We start from the raw sequence: 19418 nt of genomic DNA, 5'->3' as shown, positions 1-19418 counted from the left end.
GTATATCTGCCCTGGAGATCCAAGCCCGCTCATAGTAGCCAACAAGGTGTTTCCTTCCAATCATTTCTAACACAGTTTGGTGAGGTGTTGGCCTGGAAGGTGGGCTTTCTGCCCCCAGCCACCTGTCCCACTCCACAGCCCAGAGCAGCCAAGTACTGTTAGCCACTGATCATGGGTTTCTTTATGGAGGTTGACAACCCAGTGAGCCCCACACTTGAGGAGACACTAGCGAGTGCTTTTGTTTGCAGCGTAAACAGCTGCTGCAGTTTGAGCCGGTTCCCTTCTCATGGAGGTGAAGGTAATGGAGTGTGGAAACAGGGCTCTAATAAGAACAGAGAATTTGAGTAGCTGGAGACCGATCGGGCTGGCACAGAAACAAGCCTCTTGGGCCGGCACTGACCCCAGGGTGAATTGGACCAGGCAAGTGCTGACATATCGGGGGCTTGACACGCTGTCCTTGGGTCAGAGGGACATGAGACAACACCCCAGACAGGGCGCTGTTGGGGGCAGCATGAGGAGATAAAGGAGACAAAAGGCACTTCTCTTGCCCAACTAAACACAGACTCATGGGGGCAAAGACACTGGAGGTACTCAAGTGGAATGAATCCGTGTATTTTATCATTACAACCCATCTCTGAACGAGGAAGCTGGAGTTTGGGGTAAGTTGCCCAAGGTTTCATAGTGATCAAGTTAGGGAGACGTTAAAAACCAATCCAAGACCAGGAAGATGAAAACGTGAAAAGTCACATGTTCAATGTCAGCAAGGAAGTGCCTTTGAGAAACTGGAAATGAATCACAGATTACAGGCTTGGTCCTTACATGAGCAGGTGGGGTTGGTCCAGCCCTACGTTATTTGTTTTCTTCCTACTCCTCCTTAGGGCCTCCCCTGTGGTATGTCAGGCCATGCTTTGTGCCCTTGGCTTCATTTGGACCTTATGACTATGCAGGAGGTAGTCAAGGCACACATTGGATCCCCCTCTTCTAGATGAGGGTGCTGAGGTCAGGTTCACTGACTTGTGCTGGCCACAGAGCTGGGCGGCAGTGAATCGAGCAGTAGTCCTGATGTGAAAGACTTTAACAGAAGCCAAATAAATGGGTTAGTGCAAAGAGCAGGGGAGGAGGGGCCTCGCCGAGAAACGGAACCACATGGCAGCATAGAGGGAAGCCTGGTGCTATGCACAGAGGCTGGGAGCCAGAGGGGAGCTGGCCAGGAGATGGGAGCTAAGGGGAGAGAGGCATGGAGGGGCCCGGGATAGAGCAGAGTTCCTTCAAGGGGTTCTCAAAGTCACCCAGGCCCATAAGAGGGGAGGCACAGGTCAGATGCCAATCCCCACTGCCAAGTGGCAACGAATCGTGCGGCATCCAGATGAGATTCAGGACTAGAGAGGAGGAGTCAAGTAAAGGCTAGAGTGCGTGGGGGAGACCATGAAGGCCTGGCCCAAGAGATGGGGCACAAAGGGCAACGGTGGGCACGGCCAGCCGGCAGCCTGTCCAGGACAGATGAGAGACTCTGTGCTGTCTCCAGCCAGCCTGACGCCTGTGCAGGTGGGCACCCCGGCTCTGCACTGAAGCTCCTTCATGAAGTCGCCGCCTGCTGCTGGGTGGGAGCCCCGGGGCCCAGGGGGGCTTTGGATGTTAATGTCCTGGTTCTTCTCATTATTTTCAGGTCATCGAGTGCATCACTCAAGGTCGTGTGCTGGAGCGGCCCCGGGTCTGCCCCAAAGAGGTGTACGATGTCATGCTAGGGTGCTGGCAGAGGGAGCCCCAGCAGCGGCTGAACATCAAGGAGATCTACAAAGTCCTCCACGCTTTGGGGAAAGCTGCCCCCATCTACCTGGACATCCTCGGCTAGCGGCAGCTGGCGGTCACGGACGCATACTCTGTGGCTTCCCTCTCCTGGCCTCACATTGCCCCTCGTCCACCTCACACTCCTTTCTTCCATCCTGACTGAAGCGAACATCTTCATATAAACTCAAGTGCCTGCTACACGTACAACACTGAAAAAAAAAGTGAAAGAAAAAACCCTGTAAGGCAGTTTGGCGAATATATATATATATATATTTATATATCTAACTATCTATCTATATCCACAGAGAGATACCTTCTCTAATACAGAGAGAAACTGCTGATACAGAAACCATAAGACTGTAACAACAACTCAGAAAATCTTAAATCTTATGAACACAAATGGAAGTTCCCTTTGACTGAAGCTGGGGCCCGTGGTTCTCCGGCTCTGGCTTTTCGGGGCCGAAGACCTTGATGACGCAGAGACGGTCTTTAAGCCGGGACGGGAGGAGATGGGGTGCAGTGCGAATCAGCGCCTGCACAGGTGCGCTACCCTCCCCTGCCCCCGAGGTCTGCACAGGCGCGTCGGCTGACCTCGTCCACTGCACTCAGGAGGCAGCAGGAAGTAACACCGGCCCCGGGGGCCTCTGGAATGCCTCACGTCTCCACTGACTATTGCTCCACGCCTTCCCCCTTTCCTCCACTTCAAGGCAATTCTCCAATTTGTCCGTTCTAGAAAGTAGAGTCCTGATGCTTTTGGAAATCAACGAGGGCGTCTACCACTAAACACTGGAAAAACGACGTGACCCAAAATCATGGTGACAATGGACCACATCCGTCTTGGGTGTAAACCATGCTCAAGTTCCTTCCTCAGTTGGAAAGAGATGTGCCATCTATTCTCTGAACATCAAGAACTGGACGTTCTGGACTTAACCACAGAAGAAAAAGCTGAAATTTGAACCCTCCATGTCAAGGCACTGCCTCCCACCTTTTCCTCGCTGGAAAGACTCCTTGGCCTCACCTCCCACATTCAGGCCTTTGGGGGAGTTTGGGGGCATAGGGAACACCCCCCATGTTGCCTGTGAATGTGGACACAGCAGGCTTCCAATAGCAGGAGACTTCGTTCCTCGTAGGTCATTATAAGATGTGCCCCTCTGTGTCATCTGTTTCTCGTCCTGCCTGCCCTAGATCCTCAGCCCCGACCTTCTGGGCTTCTCGCATGTCCCAGGGAAACCTCACTGCCAAGGAAGGAAGCCCGGACTAGCGACAGTGTGGGGCAGTGCTTATTTCAGAGAGCGAGGCCGTAGACTGGGCATGAGCCTGCAGGGGAGAATCTATTTGGCACCTGCACCGGCCCCTTGGCATTCTCCTCACGTTTCCAGCCCCTGGAAGGATTGATGCATCTGCCTCTGAGCTTGCTGTGAACGCTCAGGGGCTGAAAAATCGCTTTTGTGGGCTGGGGTGGGGGAGGGGCCGAGGCTCCTCCGGGAGGCATCCACCGTGTGGCCACGGCCACAGGCTTGGCATCTTAATGAGGACGGAGCCCTGACCAGGGAGAGAGAATGAGGCTTCTGGGCTGGGGTCCTGGCCGCTGCTGTCGAGGCCTGTCACAGGGGCAGATCCCTGGGCCTCCTGAACGCATGACCACGAAATGCCCCTGGAAGGCAACGGCCTGGCCCCATGGAGCCCTCCTGCTGGAGAGAAGACAGGACCCTCTCAGCTCACCCCAAGCACAGAGCTCCCTAACAGACCGGCCTTCGCCCCCCGGGAGCCTCGGGGTGGGCAGGGGCCGGGGGGCTCTGGCCTGGGCCCTGCCCTACCAGCGTGAGGGGCTGTGGGTGGCTTGAACGGCCTGGTCAGCTGCAGCACGGGCATCCCTGTGGGGTTCAGAACTAAATCCTGTGTTTGTGGTTTTGCTTCCTTTTTTTTTTTTTTTTTTTTTTTTAAGACCAACAAATGTTTTTATTCAAATAGAAAAGAGCTGTGTCAGGACTGCCAGCCTCAGTTGGGAGTCGGGGAATCAGTGAGGCCACTCAGCTGGGCCGGGAGGGGACCCGGAGTTCGGTGTGGGTCTGGCGCTGTGCGGGCCTCCCAACCCTGAGGACTGTTGAGGAGAGCTTGGTGGATCGACCACATCAGAGGAACCCTTTGCTGTCCTATGGCCATTATCCCACCTGTCTTTCTGCCTCAAGCCCTGGGTCTCTTCTGGGCCTGCTCTTGCAGGATGAGCTATGGATGCAGTCTAGTGTTGAGCAAGGTGACTGAGGAAAAGCTGTCCATGGAGGGAGGGCCTTGAGGGGGAAGGGTCTTCTGGTTAGATGGGAGGCTCCAAGGCTCCTGTTGCTGCCAAAACAGACCCCAGAGAGTCTCCCCAGCACAGACCCTGCGTAGCTTCCATCTCACAGGCTGTGTTTCTAGAACCTCACAGTCACTGATAAGCTGGGAAGATGGGGGCATGGGAAGGGGTTGGAGGCCGGGGGCGGGGGCAGCTGGGAATGAGGAACAGGCGAGGCTTTCGACACGGGGCGCTAAGGCATCCCAGCCTAAGGGGAGAAGCTAGTTCCTTTGGGAATAAGGAGCCGTGAAGGAGACCGAAGTCAGACTGCATAGGCCCTCCACTGTGCTGGCCATGGGGACACGTCTTGGTCACGTCCACTGTAAGCGGCTGCCTCTCTGAAGAGTAGAGGAACGAAGGGTGGCCGAGCAAGGGGGAGTAGAGAGGGATCACCGGCTTTCTTCCTCCCTGGTTGTGCTCTCTGTGCAGAGTCTACGTGTCGACTTTATGTCAAGGCGGGTAAAAGAATAGGGTTTTGGAGGGTGAGGGAGGCAGAGAGGAGGAGCAGCCCAGGGCCCTGGGGGCAAGCAGGGGACATTATTCCTCCTGTGGTGGGAAGCGCTGTCTCAGTCTCCTGAGAAATGAGAGGTGCCTCTTCATCTCTGGTCGCTTCAGGGTCTGACATGTTTCGATTCTCCCAGTGCGGACTCACTGTGCTGTGTGGTTCTCCATAGCACCCCGGGAGGCCAGGGGGGCCCTCCTCGGGGCAGCTGCCCCTGGGGGCTCGTGGGCCTGTGCACGCGTGGGTCCCGTGGGACATTCCTCTCCTTCTTGGTGCCTCTGTCACCGTGCGAAGCGTCTGAGGTGACTTTCGGCCCACAGGGTGCATTTGGTCTTGTTCCCCATCCCCAGCCTCTTTGCATACCCAGGAAGTGCTGGCCAAGGTCTGTTTATCTATTTATTTTCAAAGCGCTTAATGTGGTTAAATGAGTCTTAAAATGACATCCCATCAGCCAGTGTGGCCGCCCCAGTCCACCCCGCTCTCACACCTCCCCACCAAAATTCACAGTTTAAAAAAACATGCTAGAGCAGCTCTCAGGGTGTGGCTGGATGCAGATGCCACCTTCCCCCCCCCCACCCCGGTGAACTTTGCAGGGAGCTCCACGTCACCCAGACTGACCTCCCAGCCATGTCATCCTCACCTGATCCCCTCCTGGACCGAGTGACAGTGGCCTGCTTGTGGAGGCCACTTGGAGTAGAGAGGCATGGCCAAGGGTCTTCCCCATTCTTGACTTTGGACATGAACCAGATGCTGCCCTCTTATCATATCCCTGGCCCCTGAGTGGGTCTTGAGACTCACTAAGCCTTCTCTTGCTAACAGACGAGGACTTGTGTTCCTTCACTCAGCAGATGATGGACAGATAGATCATCCCTGAAGTGAGGCTTCCCACTGGAGGCAAAGGAGGCTTGGGCCTCCTGGTTGAACCTTACCATTCTTCTCTAGTGATGCTTACTTTGTGGAATATACTAGTGCAAATATTTCTGGTGCTAAATACTACAGAAATCAACACTAACAGGAGAGCTGACAGCCAGCTTCTGGGGCTGCATGAGACTCCCCTGGAAAGTGTCCCTACATGCTGGGACAGTAGAGGATGCCTGGGAGCTGGGGTGGGAGCATGCAGTGGTGTGGAAAGCCTGTTGGGCTTTGCTTCTGGTTACCCAGGTACCTTGGCCAGGTCCCTGAATCAGAGTATCAGATTTCTCATCTGAGACATTTAAGAGGTTAGAATAGATATCCTTAGGGTCCCTCTCAGTTTAAAAAAAAAAAAAGTCTGTTCTGGTCCCACCTTTTTGTTTTGTTTACTTGCTTATTAGAAATAAGAGAGAAAATGAAAGGCAGGTAAAGAAGGGGGGGAGGGAAAGTCACCGAGGGCAAGAAACTGATTATAGAAGGCAAACAGGGAAGACTCCATGACTGTTAAGTTGGAGGGAGGTTGATGGGGGGAGCCAGGCCCACCAGCTCTCCAGCCGCGGCCCGGTCCCCGAGGCTGACTTCCACAGGCTCTCCTCCTCAGCTTGCTGGCTTCTCCATTTAACACTGACATGCCCTAAGCTGGCAGAAAGGATCCCAAGATAGGGAGACAGGCCCGCCCCCCGCTCGTGCAGACTGCTGGCAGTCTGATTTCAAAACCCGACAGATGTTTCTCCTCACGTGCTATTTCAAGGGGTAGGAAGTTGGAAAGAGGGCAGCATTTTAAGTTGTGGACTCTTCACCAAAGTCCTTTTCCCTTCCGGGATGCTGAATGGTGTCCTTGCTCCTCTTTCCCAAGCCAAACAGCAGCAGTATTATTTATCGGAGGTGTGGTTATTGAAGAAGGCAATCTTGGGCTTTGGGATCACGCCTGTGCTTCGCTTAGAGTCTGGAGCAAAGAAACATCTATAGTTCTTGGTTGAATGAGCCCCTGTACCCACGGTCTAGAGGACTGCCCTCAAATGCCCCTGGGTTTGGCCATTGTCAGCTCTGCCGGAGCCGACCAGCTTGAATATTGGATGGCATTTGTCTTAGAGCAAGAAATGGCACCTTCAGCCCAGGGCTTGGTGCTGTAGCCACATTGTTTTTGGTCCCTGGTGCGCCAGACTTTCCTTTGATACCAAATAAAATGTTTTGGCCAACACTTACTAGGTTTTAAAGGGAAATTCCAAGTATTTGTATCATTTTTAAGGTATCAATATAGACTCCAGAAAATGTTTTGGGATTGCTGAACAGTACTGGTAGCATCATCCGAGGGGAAATGTAGGCCCCTATATATTGTATGCTTGTATCTTTATCTTTAATTGGACTGGCTTCATTGAAAGTCTGCTTGGATACCTTGATGCTTGGTCTCTTTGAGCCTTACATTCCTCGGGGATGAGATATCCAGAGATGGCCTGGCTTAAGAGAGCCCATCAGAGAGATGCTATTGGGAAATAGGTCATCTTGTAAAATTTGATCGTTGGGTGCTCCCTGAATCAAATTATGCTGGTGAAAACATTCTGGACATCTGAAAATCTCTCCTCCTGGCAGTCTGATAGATGGCCATGCAGGAATGATTTCTACCACACCCCGTTTGGGGGTCGGCATTGAATTCACCTGGACTGCAGGTACAACCACCTCCTAGGATGGATGGGACAGAGAGAATGTGAGATGTTGATAATACTCTTTTGGAAAGGTGACTGTGGTGGATGTGGTGAACATTTGTGTCACTATTTGGGGGGTTAGGCCTTTTGCTGTGAGCATAGGCTGTTCCACCCTAAGGATCTGGATCTTGGCTTCTGATAGAGTCTCTGTTTCCCTGGTGCAATCTCCTCAAGCATAGTTTCTTTAACCGACCTCCACAATTCTATACTTTGCAACAAGAGACGTCTCTCGCCCAAGTCTCGGCATGCCAACATAGACAGTTTCCGATTTCACAAGGAGATCTGTGAAGATTGAGGGTCCCCTCAAAATACTTGGAATTCTTGATCAGAATAATAAAATTCGGATTCTCCTTCCTCTTTAGCTAACTAAGTTCCAAATTTAAAACAAGGTCCGGTTTGATATTTGCAGTAGGGATGATGTCTTAACCCAGTGTGTTGAGCTATTTCCCGTCATACAGAGGCAGGACAGTAAGCTCTGTTAATTTTTTCTAATCACCAAGGTAATCATCACTTTGTGTGCAGTGCCATGGCCCAAACTTGTAGCTTGCAAGAGATACTCATGGCCAACAAAGCTAGAAGTTTCTAGATGTAACAAGATAACACAGATCTGAGTCAAAACCTATTCAGCATCTATTTCTGAGAAGTGCCTTGGCACTCAGGAGTCTTGCTTTTCGGCTTGACATATTTTGAGAAGAGTTGGTTTCTTCTCACTTTAGACGATGGCCAATTTAGATGTCCTTCCCCAAAGTCCAAAGGAAGATCGAGAGCCCAGATATCCACTGTATTCTCTGACATTCTTTTGGATGCATTTTCCCAAAAGTCCAATGGGAAATGTAAGTACTCAAGTCTAGGTCTGGTAGTTATTCTTTCACTTAAGAAGAGTATATACTCAAATGAATAGCTCCCTTCAATGTTGTGTTTCTTCCTCGGAGAACTCTCTATGCTCTATCTCCACTTAACAGCTATGTGACATTCAGCCCATGCCTCTGAGCCCACCTCTGGAGTGAATAAATAAACCTGGTCCAGGTGATTTGATTTCTGCTTTCTGCAGAAGAGAAGTAAATCTCAGTCAAGAAGATTTTCTTTCACTTTTATGCTTTTTATGTTTTCTTTCTTTTTTTTTTTTTCCTTTTGGCTCTATCCACTTGCTTCCATAGGACTGACATTCCAGCTTCTCAAACTCCATAAGTCTTAATGTGAGGTGAACTCCAGGACTACGAATGGTTAGGACTTCAAACAGTGAGAAAATTGGCGCTGAATGATTCGGCACACAAAGCAGAAAACCTTCATTTCCTGCAGGCAGGATGGAATTGACTGTTATATTAAGACTTGTGAAGGAGCCCTGCCCCGGAGTAATTTTGGTGCTGTCAGACAACGTTGACATCTAGATTAACCTCTGTGCAGTGAAGTTTACTGCAAAACTCGTTGAGATGCAAGTGTTGTATCTCCACAAATCCCATCTGGAACTCTCGGTGGCCCACCCTCAGCAAACCCCCATCCCTTCTCCACCCACTGCTCACTCCATCCATGAACTTTTAGTCTCCAGGAGCAGAGAAGCCAGGACTGGGATCTGACCTCAGGAGAGGGAGTTTTCGACCTTTCTGTGACCACAGTGCTGAGCCAGACTTTCTGCTCAGTGGGAGTGACAGTGGATGTCACTGTCTTGGTTTTCCCTGGGGGAACTGCACATCAAGGCATGAAAGCTACTCTGCTGATGACAAACAGCTTTGCAGCATATCTCGATGCTGCACAAAGTGAAATGGTTTATAAAGAATTAGTGCACCCTGCATCAGTGAGCCCTGCTCTGCTCCCCTCCCTCCTCCAGTCCAGCAAATCTAGGTGTGGGTGCAACAGATTAGGATTGTATCCAGGTGGCCAGGGCTGGGGTGGTGGTGGTGGTGGGGTTCTAATGGACAAAGGACTTGCCCTGGGTCTCTGCAGGTGTTTCCTATGTTCTTTATGAGAGAGGCAGTCCCAGCTCCTTCTTCTCCTGGTTGGGACAGAGTGTGTATCTGTTGTCTAAGCCCTGGCTTGTCAGCTCTCTCCTTATGGGGTGGTGGGCTCCAGCGGGACCCAAACCCTTCAGCCAGTGGAAACCTCAAAGCTGAAATGACAACTTCTCTACAAATGAAGGCTATTAATTACATCAAAAGTCTTGAGAAAAGCTGTTCCCATATATTCAGACTCCTCCACCTTCAGACTCCTTAGAGAGGCTCTGCATCATCACAAGTGTCTTGGGAAGCTTACCTCGGGGTTTGAGAATACCGTGAAGTCCAGAGAACATATTTCTCTGGGGTTTTCTTGATTCTGATTTTCTCTGAAATTGTTTTTCCTACTTTGCCTCTTGCCTTGAATATGAGTAACAATCTCCTTGTATGTTCTTAGATATTTCTTTAGGCGAAATGAAAGCTTCCAGCTCAAGGACATTATGGTTGTTGACTGGGAAAAATAGATTTCTGGGCCAAATAATGTCACAGTCATCTAGAGGCAAGCCTGATGACTTTATTTAAAAGCAATTATAAGTGTTGTGTTTTGTTCTAATGCTCAAGTTTTCATAGTGCAAATGATATTCCTCTTTCATTTTCATTAGTTACCATACTTGTGTACACGCTTACATCTGCACACCCCCCCAACATGCAAATGCATCTATATTCCTCTTGCTCCAATATGCTCCAACAAGCCAATGTGACCTTTGTGTTTCTTCCACTGAGCCTGTGTGCATGTGTGTGCAAATATGTGTACTCCCGGCATGTGGTTTCTTAAACTTATATATAGCTCCTCTCTTTTCTTAAATATCACACAGCCTTTGATTTTCTCCACTAGGGATCATTTATGGAGTTAGGGTTTTTTCAAAGGAGGCTAAATCCTAACTTTTCAGAACCTTCATATTTAAAGGCTGGAGTAGTTTTCTCAGAGAAACACAAAACCAAACCAAACCTTGGTGTGGATTTTATTTAATTAACTTTGGGGGTGGGGGTGGAGAAGCACTGAATTTTGGCTTGAAGAATACATGCTAAGTACAGGTACCAATGTGAACTAGTTCCAGCAGATTCCTGAAGCTATCTTGGAGCTGAAGCAATTAGGTAGAAAGCTCAAACATTCAGATTGAATCAGAACTTGATGGGAAGGGGTCCGATTTTCCCTGGGAAGGTTAGATGTTCCGCAGGACATGGAAGGCGTCCCGGGTCAGAAGTGAGCAGGCTGAACTGGGTATTATTTGGTGGGTGACTGTGCACAAGTCACCTCAATTATCCATCCCAAGGTGGAAGTGTCCTTAGTAAAATGGGGCAGCTGGCCACTAGTTGCAGACTAGCCCCTTCTCTGGTTCCAGTGACCGGGCAAGCTGGTCTACTTCACCCACTGCTCCGACCAGCCATCAGAAGATAAAGCATACTTTCTCAAGTCTCCTTGAGTACAAGTGTGCACACCTCCCACCCTACAGAGTCACCCCCCCTTCCCATCTTGTAGTCAGTTCATCTCTTGCACCTGCCGTGGAAAGCCGTCCAAACTCTGAACTCCTCTGGTCCTTCTGTTGTCCCCCACTCCACCCTTTAAAGGCTGGCTTTTATCTCTGAAAAGTCAGGGGAAGCCCTCTGGGCGCATCTCCCTCTTTCCTAGCTTGAGCATCAGCCCCACTTGTGATGGAGCCCGGGTTTCTGGAGAAGAAAACAGTGTGCTCTCGCAGCCATCCCTCAGTCTTTTTCCAGCTCCGTGGACCAAGTGATTAGCTCCTCATTAGCACCTCATCAGTTGCTCTTGCACAGCAGACTCTGGGACAACAAGCCTATTAGAAGTCATCCCTTCCTTCCGGCTGGGTTGGGAAAGGAGAGCCTGCTACAAACGGCTTTTCCTTCTAATTTCTCTGGCTCTTTTTTTTCTGGCTGTTAAGTGTACTGATAAATGATAAACCATGGTTTTCTTTTTTGTTTTCAAGGAGCATCACATGTCAGCAAAGTGTTTATTTATTTAGTGGAGTGGCTATAATATTGACACAAAGATTTGCAGCATCTAAATCTTGAGGGGGATAAGAGGCTTTTTTCTATCAAATGAGATCTTTACTGTGATAGCACAAGAAAGGTTTATACCATAAGAACAGAAATGAACCTGAGAACACACTCTCTTCTTTCGGGAACAATGAAGTAGAAGGAATCACCAGAGAAATCACCGGGACACTAGATCCTCTATTCCACAGATCATTATGTATCAATAGATGCTTCAACTCTGTCCTTGACATGGCTCTGAAAACACAATAATGAACTACGATTGACTATCCACATTTACTATTAAGAACAAATTCATCATGTCTACCCCAACCCCTATTTTTAAAAAATACATAATTTTTTTCATAACTCTGGGGATGGTTCAGTATTGTTGTTTCTTTTCTTTTCTTATCCTTCTAATATTTTCAATGCAATTTCTAATGGTTTTCACTTTTATTTCTTTAGGAAAGACAGGTCTATTTTAAATACTGTCTATGATCAAATGGCAAGTGAGGTGGAGGGATATGCTCAGCCTAGGAGACAGTAGACCTCTGAGCTCTGCTTCCTGCTGAAAAACATTATCCCTTCTGTACATCAGTTTCTTAGTCAACAACAACAAAAAGCTGCTACCAACCCCCTTCCTGTCACAGAGGGTTCTAGTAAGCACACAATGAGGTCATAGCTGTCAAAGTGCTCTGTGAGCACCACAGGACCCCTCGAATAGGTAGACCCCACTCTCTGGCAGTGAGTGTTGCAAATAGGCTTGCTGGTACTGAGCTGTGAGCTGCTCTGGAATGTGTCTTGTTTTGAGGTGCACAAGCAGCTTTTCCTTCAAATTTCTTAAATCCCCCCTGCAGTTTAGTTTCTAGATTATAGCACTGGTGTGTTCCTCTATGAGTGGCCATCGAGCATGAGAGGTGGTGAATACCTTTACAGAAATACAAGCAGAAAGAGGATGGTTTGCCCATTTGGCTTTGTCACCGAAGAAGGATTGTTGGTAGGTTTTGTTTTTAAGCCTGGAACGCTGAACATTTTATAGCAAAATGGCATCTCCTGCTGCATTTAACTCCGTATCATCCATTGTTGATTTTATGAGATTCTGTAGATTTAAATGTAGTGTTTTTTAACTGAAGACTATATGAAGCTTCCTTTATAAATTGGGTGGTAAAACTAATCTTGCAGGAAGCACCCGAAATGATAATGATCCTGAAGCGGTATTACGTTCATTTTGGGGCCAGCATTTTGTACATGGGAAAATAACCTTAAGATGGAATGAACTGCTTGAGTGAAGACCAAATGCTAAACCACACTTCTGATAGCCTTGAGCACCAACAAATAAGTGTGAGTGGGATTCCCACTGAGAAATGCATCTGGTTGAAAATGAACCTCCCCCCTCCCAACAGTAAATCCAGAGACCAGATTGCCGAGGTTACAACAGTGAAGTCATTTACAGCCCCTAAAAAAATCCCAGGTGTTTGCAACATCAGCCGCTATTTTAAGTACCTTGCAATGGTGACTACTTGGCAAGTTGAATCTTTAGAGTGTGATATCCTTTAGATCTTCAAGCCACAACCAGGTGTGATATAACTGAGAGCTGTGTGTGATTTAAAAAAAAAAGAAAGAAAGAAAGAGAAAGGTTTTGCTCACTCTGGAGAGGAATCAGAATAAAACCGAGTACCTGAAATCCTAACAAATCCACACATACTTTGCTCAAGTTTAGGCTTCTCTTTTCTCTTTTTACCTTGAGCTCAATTTTTGTTTGTTTTATATAGAAAAACCACATCTCCATGCTGGAACTCTGTGCAGATGATTTTCTCCCTGGAGCTGTCCAGCAGACAGAGAACATTTCAGCTTTCTTTGAAATGAGAGTCCAAATTGGGTTATGACTAGGATTTTAAATTATGGTGTGAAATTGGAGAAGGCAAACTGGTTCAGGGCAGTGTTCCATAATTCATTCTGATAATCCTGAAGAGATGACCTCCACAGTACTGTGAAGGCCTGCCTCGAACAAGCCATTTCAGTGTGTAACTTCCTAGTGACAAGGCTGATTACTTAAGGATTTTCAGAGGTATTGTTCGAGAAATAACTCACTGGATATGGAAAATTTGATGTAATATGTTAACAAGAACAAGAAGAACCTATTTTAATTTTTTTTTTTTTACTTTCCTCTCTCTGAGAATTTAGACTTTCTTGGGGGCCATTGGAATATTTCCTTTTTAAGGCTGGAAAAGATTGATTATAGTTCATGTCTGAAAGCAAAGTTTACCCCAAGCCCAGTGTAGTTGGAGGCAACCAAAAATGACCCATGTTAATTTTCTATGGCCCCACAGAATCAAAGACACTTCTTGTTTATGTGTGTGGACCATAGCGGGTGAGCTCAAGGGCATTGTCAAAATGCAATGAAAAGAAAGCAAGTTGGGACAAGAAAACTCTCACTTTGTGAGAGAAAACAGCAGTCCTGCTTTCTCTGGCAAAGATTTGTGTACTGTTAAAGGAAGAATCATGTTCTTTCTCAAGTAGGTTTCACTTTCTGAGATGGTGTGTGTGTGTGTGTGTGTGTGTGTGTGTGTGTGTGTGTGTGTTGGCTGAAAGGGGGGTGTATGGCCAGTTAAGAAGTAGTTATGATTATGAGTTTAGAACTTCTCTTGAGCATAGTAAAAGCTCTGTTCAGTTTCTCAGAATATGACACTAAAATTAGGGGTGGGGAGGAATTCAGGAACCGATGTTCCAGTGTGTGGTAAAGTTTTACCCAAATATTTCCTTCAGGAACTTTTAATCACAGCAAGCCAAATCAATCCCGTGTCTGTAATTAGTATCAGGAAAAAGAAGTCAGCAGACAATTTCTGCAGTCCCTCATGCTGCATCCATTTGTAGGCTTCTTTTCTGAGAGCTGGGGGTCCTTGAATCACATGAGGGAATATGCTAGTAGGGACTGAATGGGAAGGTAGTTTGGATGAGCTTCCCCACCAATATTATGGCAATGCATTAACTCTGTCCTGCAGGAAAACTAGGGTCACTTCAGGGCTACTTTCATTTAAAATGGCATAAAAAGGGACACTCAAAACATATTTGGGGACCCACCACCTAAAGTCAGCCTCTGCTGAAAGAGTTTTCGCTTTGATGAAGGCCCAATTTCGGGCCTGCCATTGATTCCTGGGTATCTGATTTCAGCACCAGGGACAGCAAACACCTCCCTCAATTGAACCAACGCCTTCTATCCTGATTGGCCTTCCAAGCAAGGAAGGCTAGGTTTTTCCTTTACTTCTTATCCACTGGGGCCTCAATCTGCAAGACTTTATTCTTAAGTTCTGGTGCTTACATCTTTTATTTAGTTCTGAGCCTAGTGGCTTAGCTGTTTCTGTCACATTCTCGACTTGCTAACAAATGATGGGGGTTGGACTAACACAGCCAAGTCTCCTGGCTCAGAGGAGTAGAAAGAAAGACACTTAGACGTGAGTGGAGGGCACGCTTTGGCAGAGGAAGCCCCTGTGGAAAATCTTCACGTAGCACCGTTGACTTGGAAAGTCCCACGTGGGGGACTGATAATTGGCAATTCCTTCCTTTTTTAAAAAATGTCTGCACAGTTCCCACGATGTACGAGTCTATGTTTCATTCTGTGTGCATTGTAGGCAATATTTCACAGGAGTCGAACAGAAGCTATGACCTTTGGGGACAGAAAAGGGGGCAGGGATGCTGTTGGTAGGCATTTTGGAGACCCAGGGCGGGGCACTGCTTTGAATGTCAGCAGCCGCCCTTCCGTCCTGAGTCCTATTCAGCATCTGACTTTACCTTTAAGACTGCAAATGGCTTCTTAAAGCCTTCATCAGGCCAGACTGAAGGGGTGCCCTGGGAAAATGAGCATAATAGAAGCAAATGCTTTCCCTTTGTGTTGTGATTGGCCAGCTGTCATTTAGCACAGTAGTGCATAGACTTGTCTTAGAGGTAGCATTGTCTTCTCTTAACTAACAAGCTGTGTCCTCCTCACTTTTATCAGGATGGCTTCAGGGCTGGAAAAACAAGACAGTGACTGCAGATTTCATCTTAAACACTGTCTTCTATTTCACAGATGTTAAATAAATTCCATTTCAATTGCCTCTGGACCATCCAAGGCTCTTAACACTCCCCCAGTACCCTCTTTTCTATTCCTCCCCCCGCCACCTTCAGTGTTGCTTATCATAATTCATAACATTTAGTGGTCTATGACCATAACAGATTCTTTTTAGGGTAAACCAAGTGGTAGATAGCAGCAATCTAGAGCCAATTCTCACAGGAACAAGTTCAAAGAAACTGATTTTTAACCTTGCAGTGGGTCTGAGGAGAAGCCATCGTTCCCCTCCATGACTTGTCCTCTTGAGGGTGTCCCAATCCAGTGCTCACACTTGCCATGCAAAAAAGGCAGAGTCAATTCTCTATTCGAGTCATTTAGGATGGAGGAGCTTTGTTTTGTATTGAAATCAAGGATCAATCTTAGTTTAGAAAGAATGTGTAAATGAAAGACCAACAGCTATAGGAAAGCTCGATAAGAGAAATTTTCTTTCCTTAAAACAGAGAGGAAGGAGTTGCAGATTGGTGGGAAATAGATGATCCACTGGCCAGAGAGAAATGTAGTCTGAGACTGGAGATACAGAAGCAGACATCTTTAGAGGTAGAGGTGATGCCAATGAAAGCCTCAGGAGGGAACAGGCCAGAGAATAAAATTGTATGGAGGTTCTTGGTACTTTTTTCTGGAAAATTCCTACAACATTCAAGGGCACTTCTAGCCCTCTGCCTACTTAGAGGTGAGCTCAGTGCTACTTCTGGGTTCTTAAGGCAATTGCCCTACAAACACCAAAGTCTTGTATTTTCCACTGTCAGTCAACACTGGTTGTCTTGAGTGGGATTATTTCCCTCTTCCCTATGTGAAAGGGACTTGTTTTCAGGAGAAGTGTCCTTTAAACATCCAGCTAAAACTGGAGGTAATTTTTTGCATGAATGGCTTTTTACAGCTAGGTCTAAAGCAGAACAAAACTTGTATTAAACTAAGTGCTACTTTACATATCTTATTTCAAGGGAAATGAAGGATTTATTGCCATGTAAATGATGTACACTGATTTGTTTCCTACTGGACATTACATGTCCCTTTATCTTTAGGCTGATGTTGTGCAGCAAACTTTCAATATCTGGAAAATCAGCTGGTACCTACTTTAGTGCACTAGTAGGATGTTATATTCTCAGAGAAGAATTTTGCAAATGAAGTTTGGGTGCTGCTATAGCTGATTTTCACCTCTATCCCTAAGCTTTCTGTACTAAATATATGTAAAGTGATTATATCTTGTCTGATCCCATGTGTTTGTGTGTGTTTCCCAATGTTTATATAAATATATTGGCCATCTGAGGCATTACTTGGATTATGGCAACTGCTGACAGTGGTGTGGATGGCATGTGGACATGTGGTACATGCACACACTTGTTCTGAGGCCAAGCTAATCTTACAGAGTTTAGGGGGGAAAATGTGGCATGGCTTGGGAAATGTTCAACAGTAGCTATAGTACAGCCAAGCCACCATTCATGGTGGAGACCTTGACAGTGGCAGAGCTGAGGTGTGCTCAACTGGATTTTACATCATTTATTTTAATCTCAATGGATTGTTCCTTAGTTCTATTTAATGACTTAGAAATATTCCATCATGATCCTTGTTTATTTTTTTCCCCAGGCCACTGGAAAGTGCTGATCATGCTTATTTCCCATCATTTGGATCCCAAAGTTGTTAACTTAAAATGGGTGACTGAGGTTTTAGTAAACTGGGTTTTACTAATAGTAACCCCTTCCATGAGGTACTATTTTTTTCCATTCTTTTCCTTTATGACAAATAAATCCATCAGCTGTGCTAAATTTATTTGCATCCTAGCAAGTCTTGGAGAATCAATTTACTTAAAATGATTGTATTTGTCTTTACAGAAGAGGCTCATGGTCTAAATATAATTCTTATGTAAAAGTGTCTTTTATGCAAAAAATATGGATTCTAACTTGGTAAGATGGCCCCAGGGTAGGGGGGATGTGTTCTCAGTTGATATTAAGGGATGTGTTGAAAAGGCAAGTGCCCTCCCTTTCTCTATTTCCCACCCCACCCTACTTTCCTCCCCAACCTCAAAAGAAAACAGAAAATTATTTTTTTAAATTGTATTAATAATTTATGTTTAATACAAAAGGATGATTTAATGGTATCACCAAAGGTCATTTCTCCCATTGTGCATGTCCTTCACTCAGCTCCGTACCCATCAACCCATTCTTCACCCTCATGCTTCCATCCCAAGGCAAACATGTGTCTTCATTAGAATCTATCAGTGTTGAAGTTAAACGTGGGGGCGGAGATTTAACACGATGACATTAATGAAAACCAACCATTCTTCACTTTCAAATGGTTAATTGCTACAAGAAGGCAAACTCTTTTCTTGGTTTTTGTTTAAAAACATTTTATACATATATATGTATATATGTGTGTGTATGTATGGACATATGTATGTATATGCACATGTACATGTATATATGTATATATCCATCTCCAATATAAATATATCATATGTGATAGTTGTAAATACTTCTTGGTCATATGTCTGTCTTCCTCACGGTATCATATCTTCAATGTTATGTTAACGACTCCATTTATTGATTGATGAAATCGTGTGTAGACCTGTATCCTCCTGACATAGTTTATGTAGGGTCTCTTCTCAAATAAAGTATAAAACATGAATGCCCTTGTTTTATCTGGATTCATTATTTAGTAGAGAAGTGTGTTGTGTTTAAAGGTAGATTGAAATTTGGAAAAGTCCAAATGTGTGCAAAGATTGTAGGATCCTGTACCATCTTGAGAGTTGGGACCCTGGTTTGCTGAGAGTAAAAGTAGCTTGCACAATGTTTAAGGTAGCCCCTAAGTTGAATGTTGGATTGAGATAAGTGTTTCAAGAAAAACATACACACATTGATGGTTTGAGGCAGGGCCCAGCTCTATGTCATGGTGTTATCCTGTCATTCCCCAAATGCTGTTACTCAACTTCCTAGTTACAGTAATTTCAGTTACATTTTTAAGGTGGTATAAAATATGCTCCCTTGAATGTTCTTTTATTCCAAAGATTTTAGGATTCTTTGACCTAATTGAAGATTTATTTATTTGTTTTAGAGAGAGAGCACAAGTGAAAGTGGGGGGAAGGGCAGAGGGAGAGAGAGAAAATCTCAAGCGCACATCCTGCTGAATGCGGAGCCCAATGCTGGGCTTGATCCCAGGACCCTGAGCTCATGGCCTGAGCCAAAATCAAGCGTCGGCTGCTTAATGGACTGAGCCACCCATGCACCTGAAGACCTAATTACTTTAAAACTCCTTCTCTTTCTTCTTTTCTTTCCAATTTCCCTTCCTTTCTTCACATCTTTCTTTTTTCTTTCCTTCATATAATGTATTTCCTATAATGAAATTTCAAGACTTCCATTAATATCTTTCAAAAGCACAGATGGGTTGTGGGAGAAAGGCAGGGAGGTTCAGATTATAATTTCCATCGTGAGAGGTCAACAGAGGTTTGGAAAGATTTAAGGCAGGGTTCCCCTTCCTTGTTGCTGTTGATATTTTGGGCCAGAGAATTCTCTGATGTTGGGAGCTAATCTGTGCCTTATAGGACATTTATCAGCATTTTTATTAGAAGCTCTCCTCTTCCTCTGTCCCCCTCCCAGGGTGTGTCAGCCAGAAATGTCTCCAAACATTGCCCAATGTCCCCCAGGGAGGCAAAGTTGCTGTGGTTGAAAGCTACCAGTTGAAGGGTTTAGATCTTATCACACACATATCACATGGTATTAAAAAAAGAATTAAATTCAGGAAAATCAAGAGCCCAGGTCGTGTTCCAACCCTTTCTAGACCAGCTGCTTGTCCATATCACATAGTATACTTCTCCATTTTCTCTAAGCATAACCCCCTTCAAAGCCCATTGCTAAGGATCAAGTTACCACACCACATTTGGGTTTCAGAAGACAATAGAAATCTCTCTGAAATCTCTATGTATAGAACATGTCGTCATCCCTAGAATACCTGTTCATACCAATTTTCAAAAAATGCCTGATATGTTCGGCTCTGAGTGGGAAGAAACCCAAATGGCCTTTTTGAAGGTTATATCCCTTTGAAAGAAGCTGGCATACCTAAAGGACAGAAACATTTGTCCTTCAATTTTCCCTCGTAATAA

General features: G+C 46.1%; 1 protein-coding gene across 3 annotated transcripts in view; it reads left to right on the top strand.

Moving 5' to 3' along the window:
- Positions 1-17935, top strand: part of NTRK3 (neurotrophic receptor tyrosine kinase 3) — a 410029-nt gene extending 392094 nt beyond the window's left edge. For all 3 annotated transcript variants that reach the window (XM_035727975.1, XM_027570487.2, XM_027570490.2), the window contains one exon: positions 1667-17935. In XM_035727975.1, coding sequence (XP_035583868.1) covers positions 1667-1852 — 186 coding nt within the window. In that variant the 3' untranslated portion in view covers positions 1853-17935. The remainder of the gene's footprint in view (positions 1-1666) is intronic.
- The last annotated feature ends 1483 nt before the right edge of the window (positions 17936-19418 follow it).

Source organism: Zalophus californianus, chromosome 6, assembly GCF_009762305.2.
Source record: "Zalophus californianus isolate mZalCal1 chromosome 6, mZalCal1.pri.v2, whole genome shotgun sequence".
In the NCBI taxonomy this organism is placed as follows: Eukaryota; Metazoa; Chordata; class Mammalia; order Carnivora; family Otariidae; genus Zalophus; species Zalophus californianus.
This window is presented reverse-complemented; position numbering and strand designations above follow the sequence as displayed.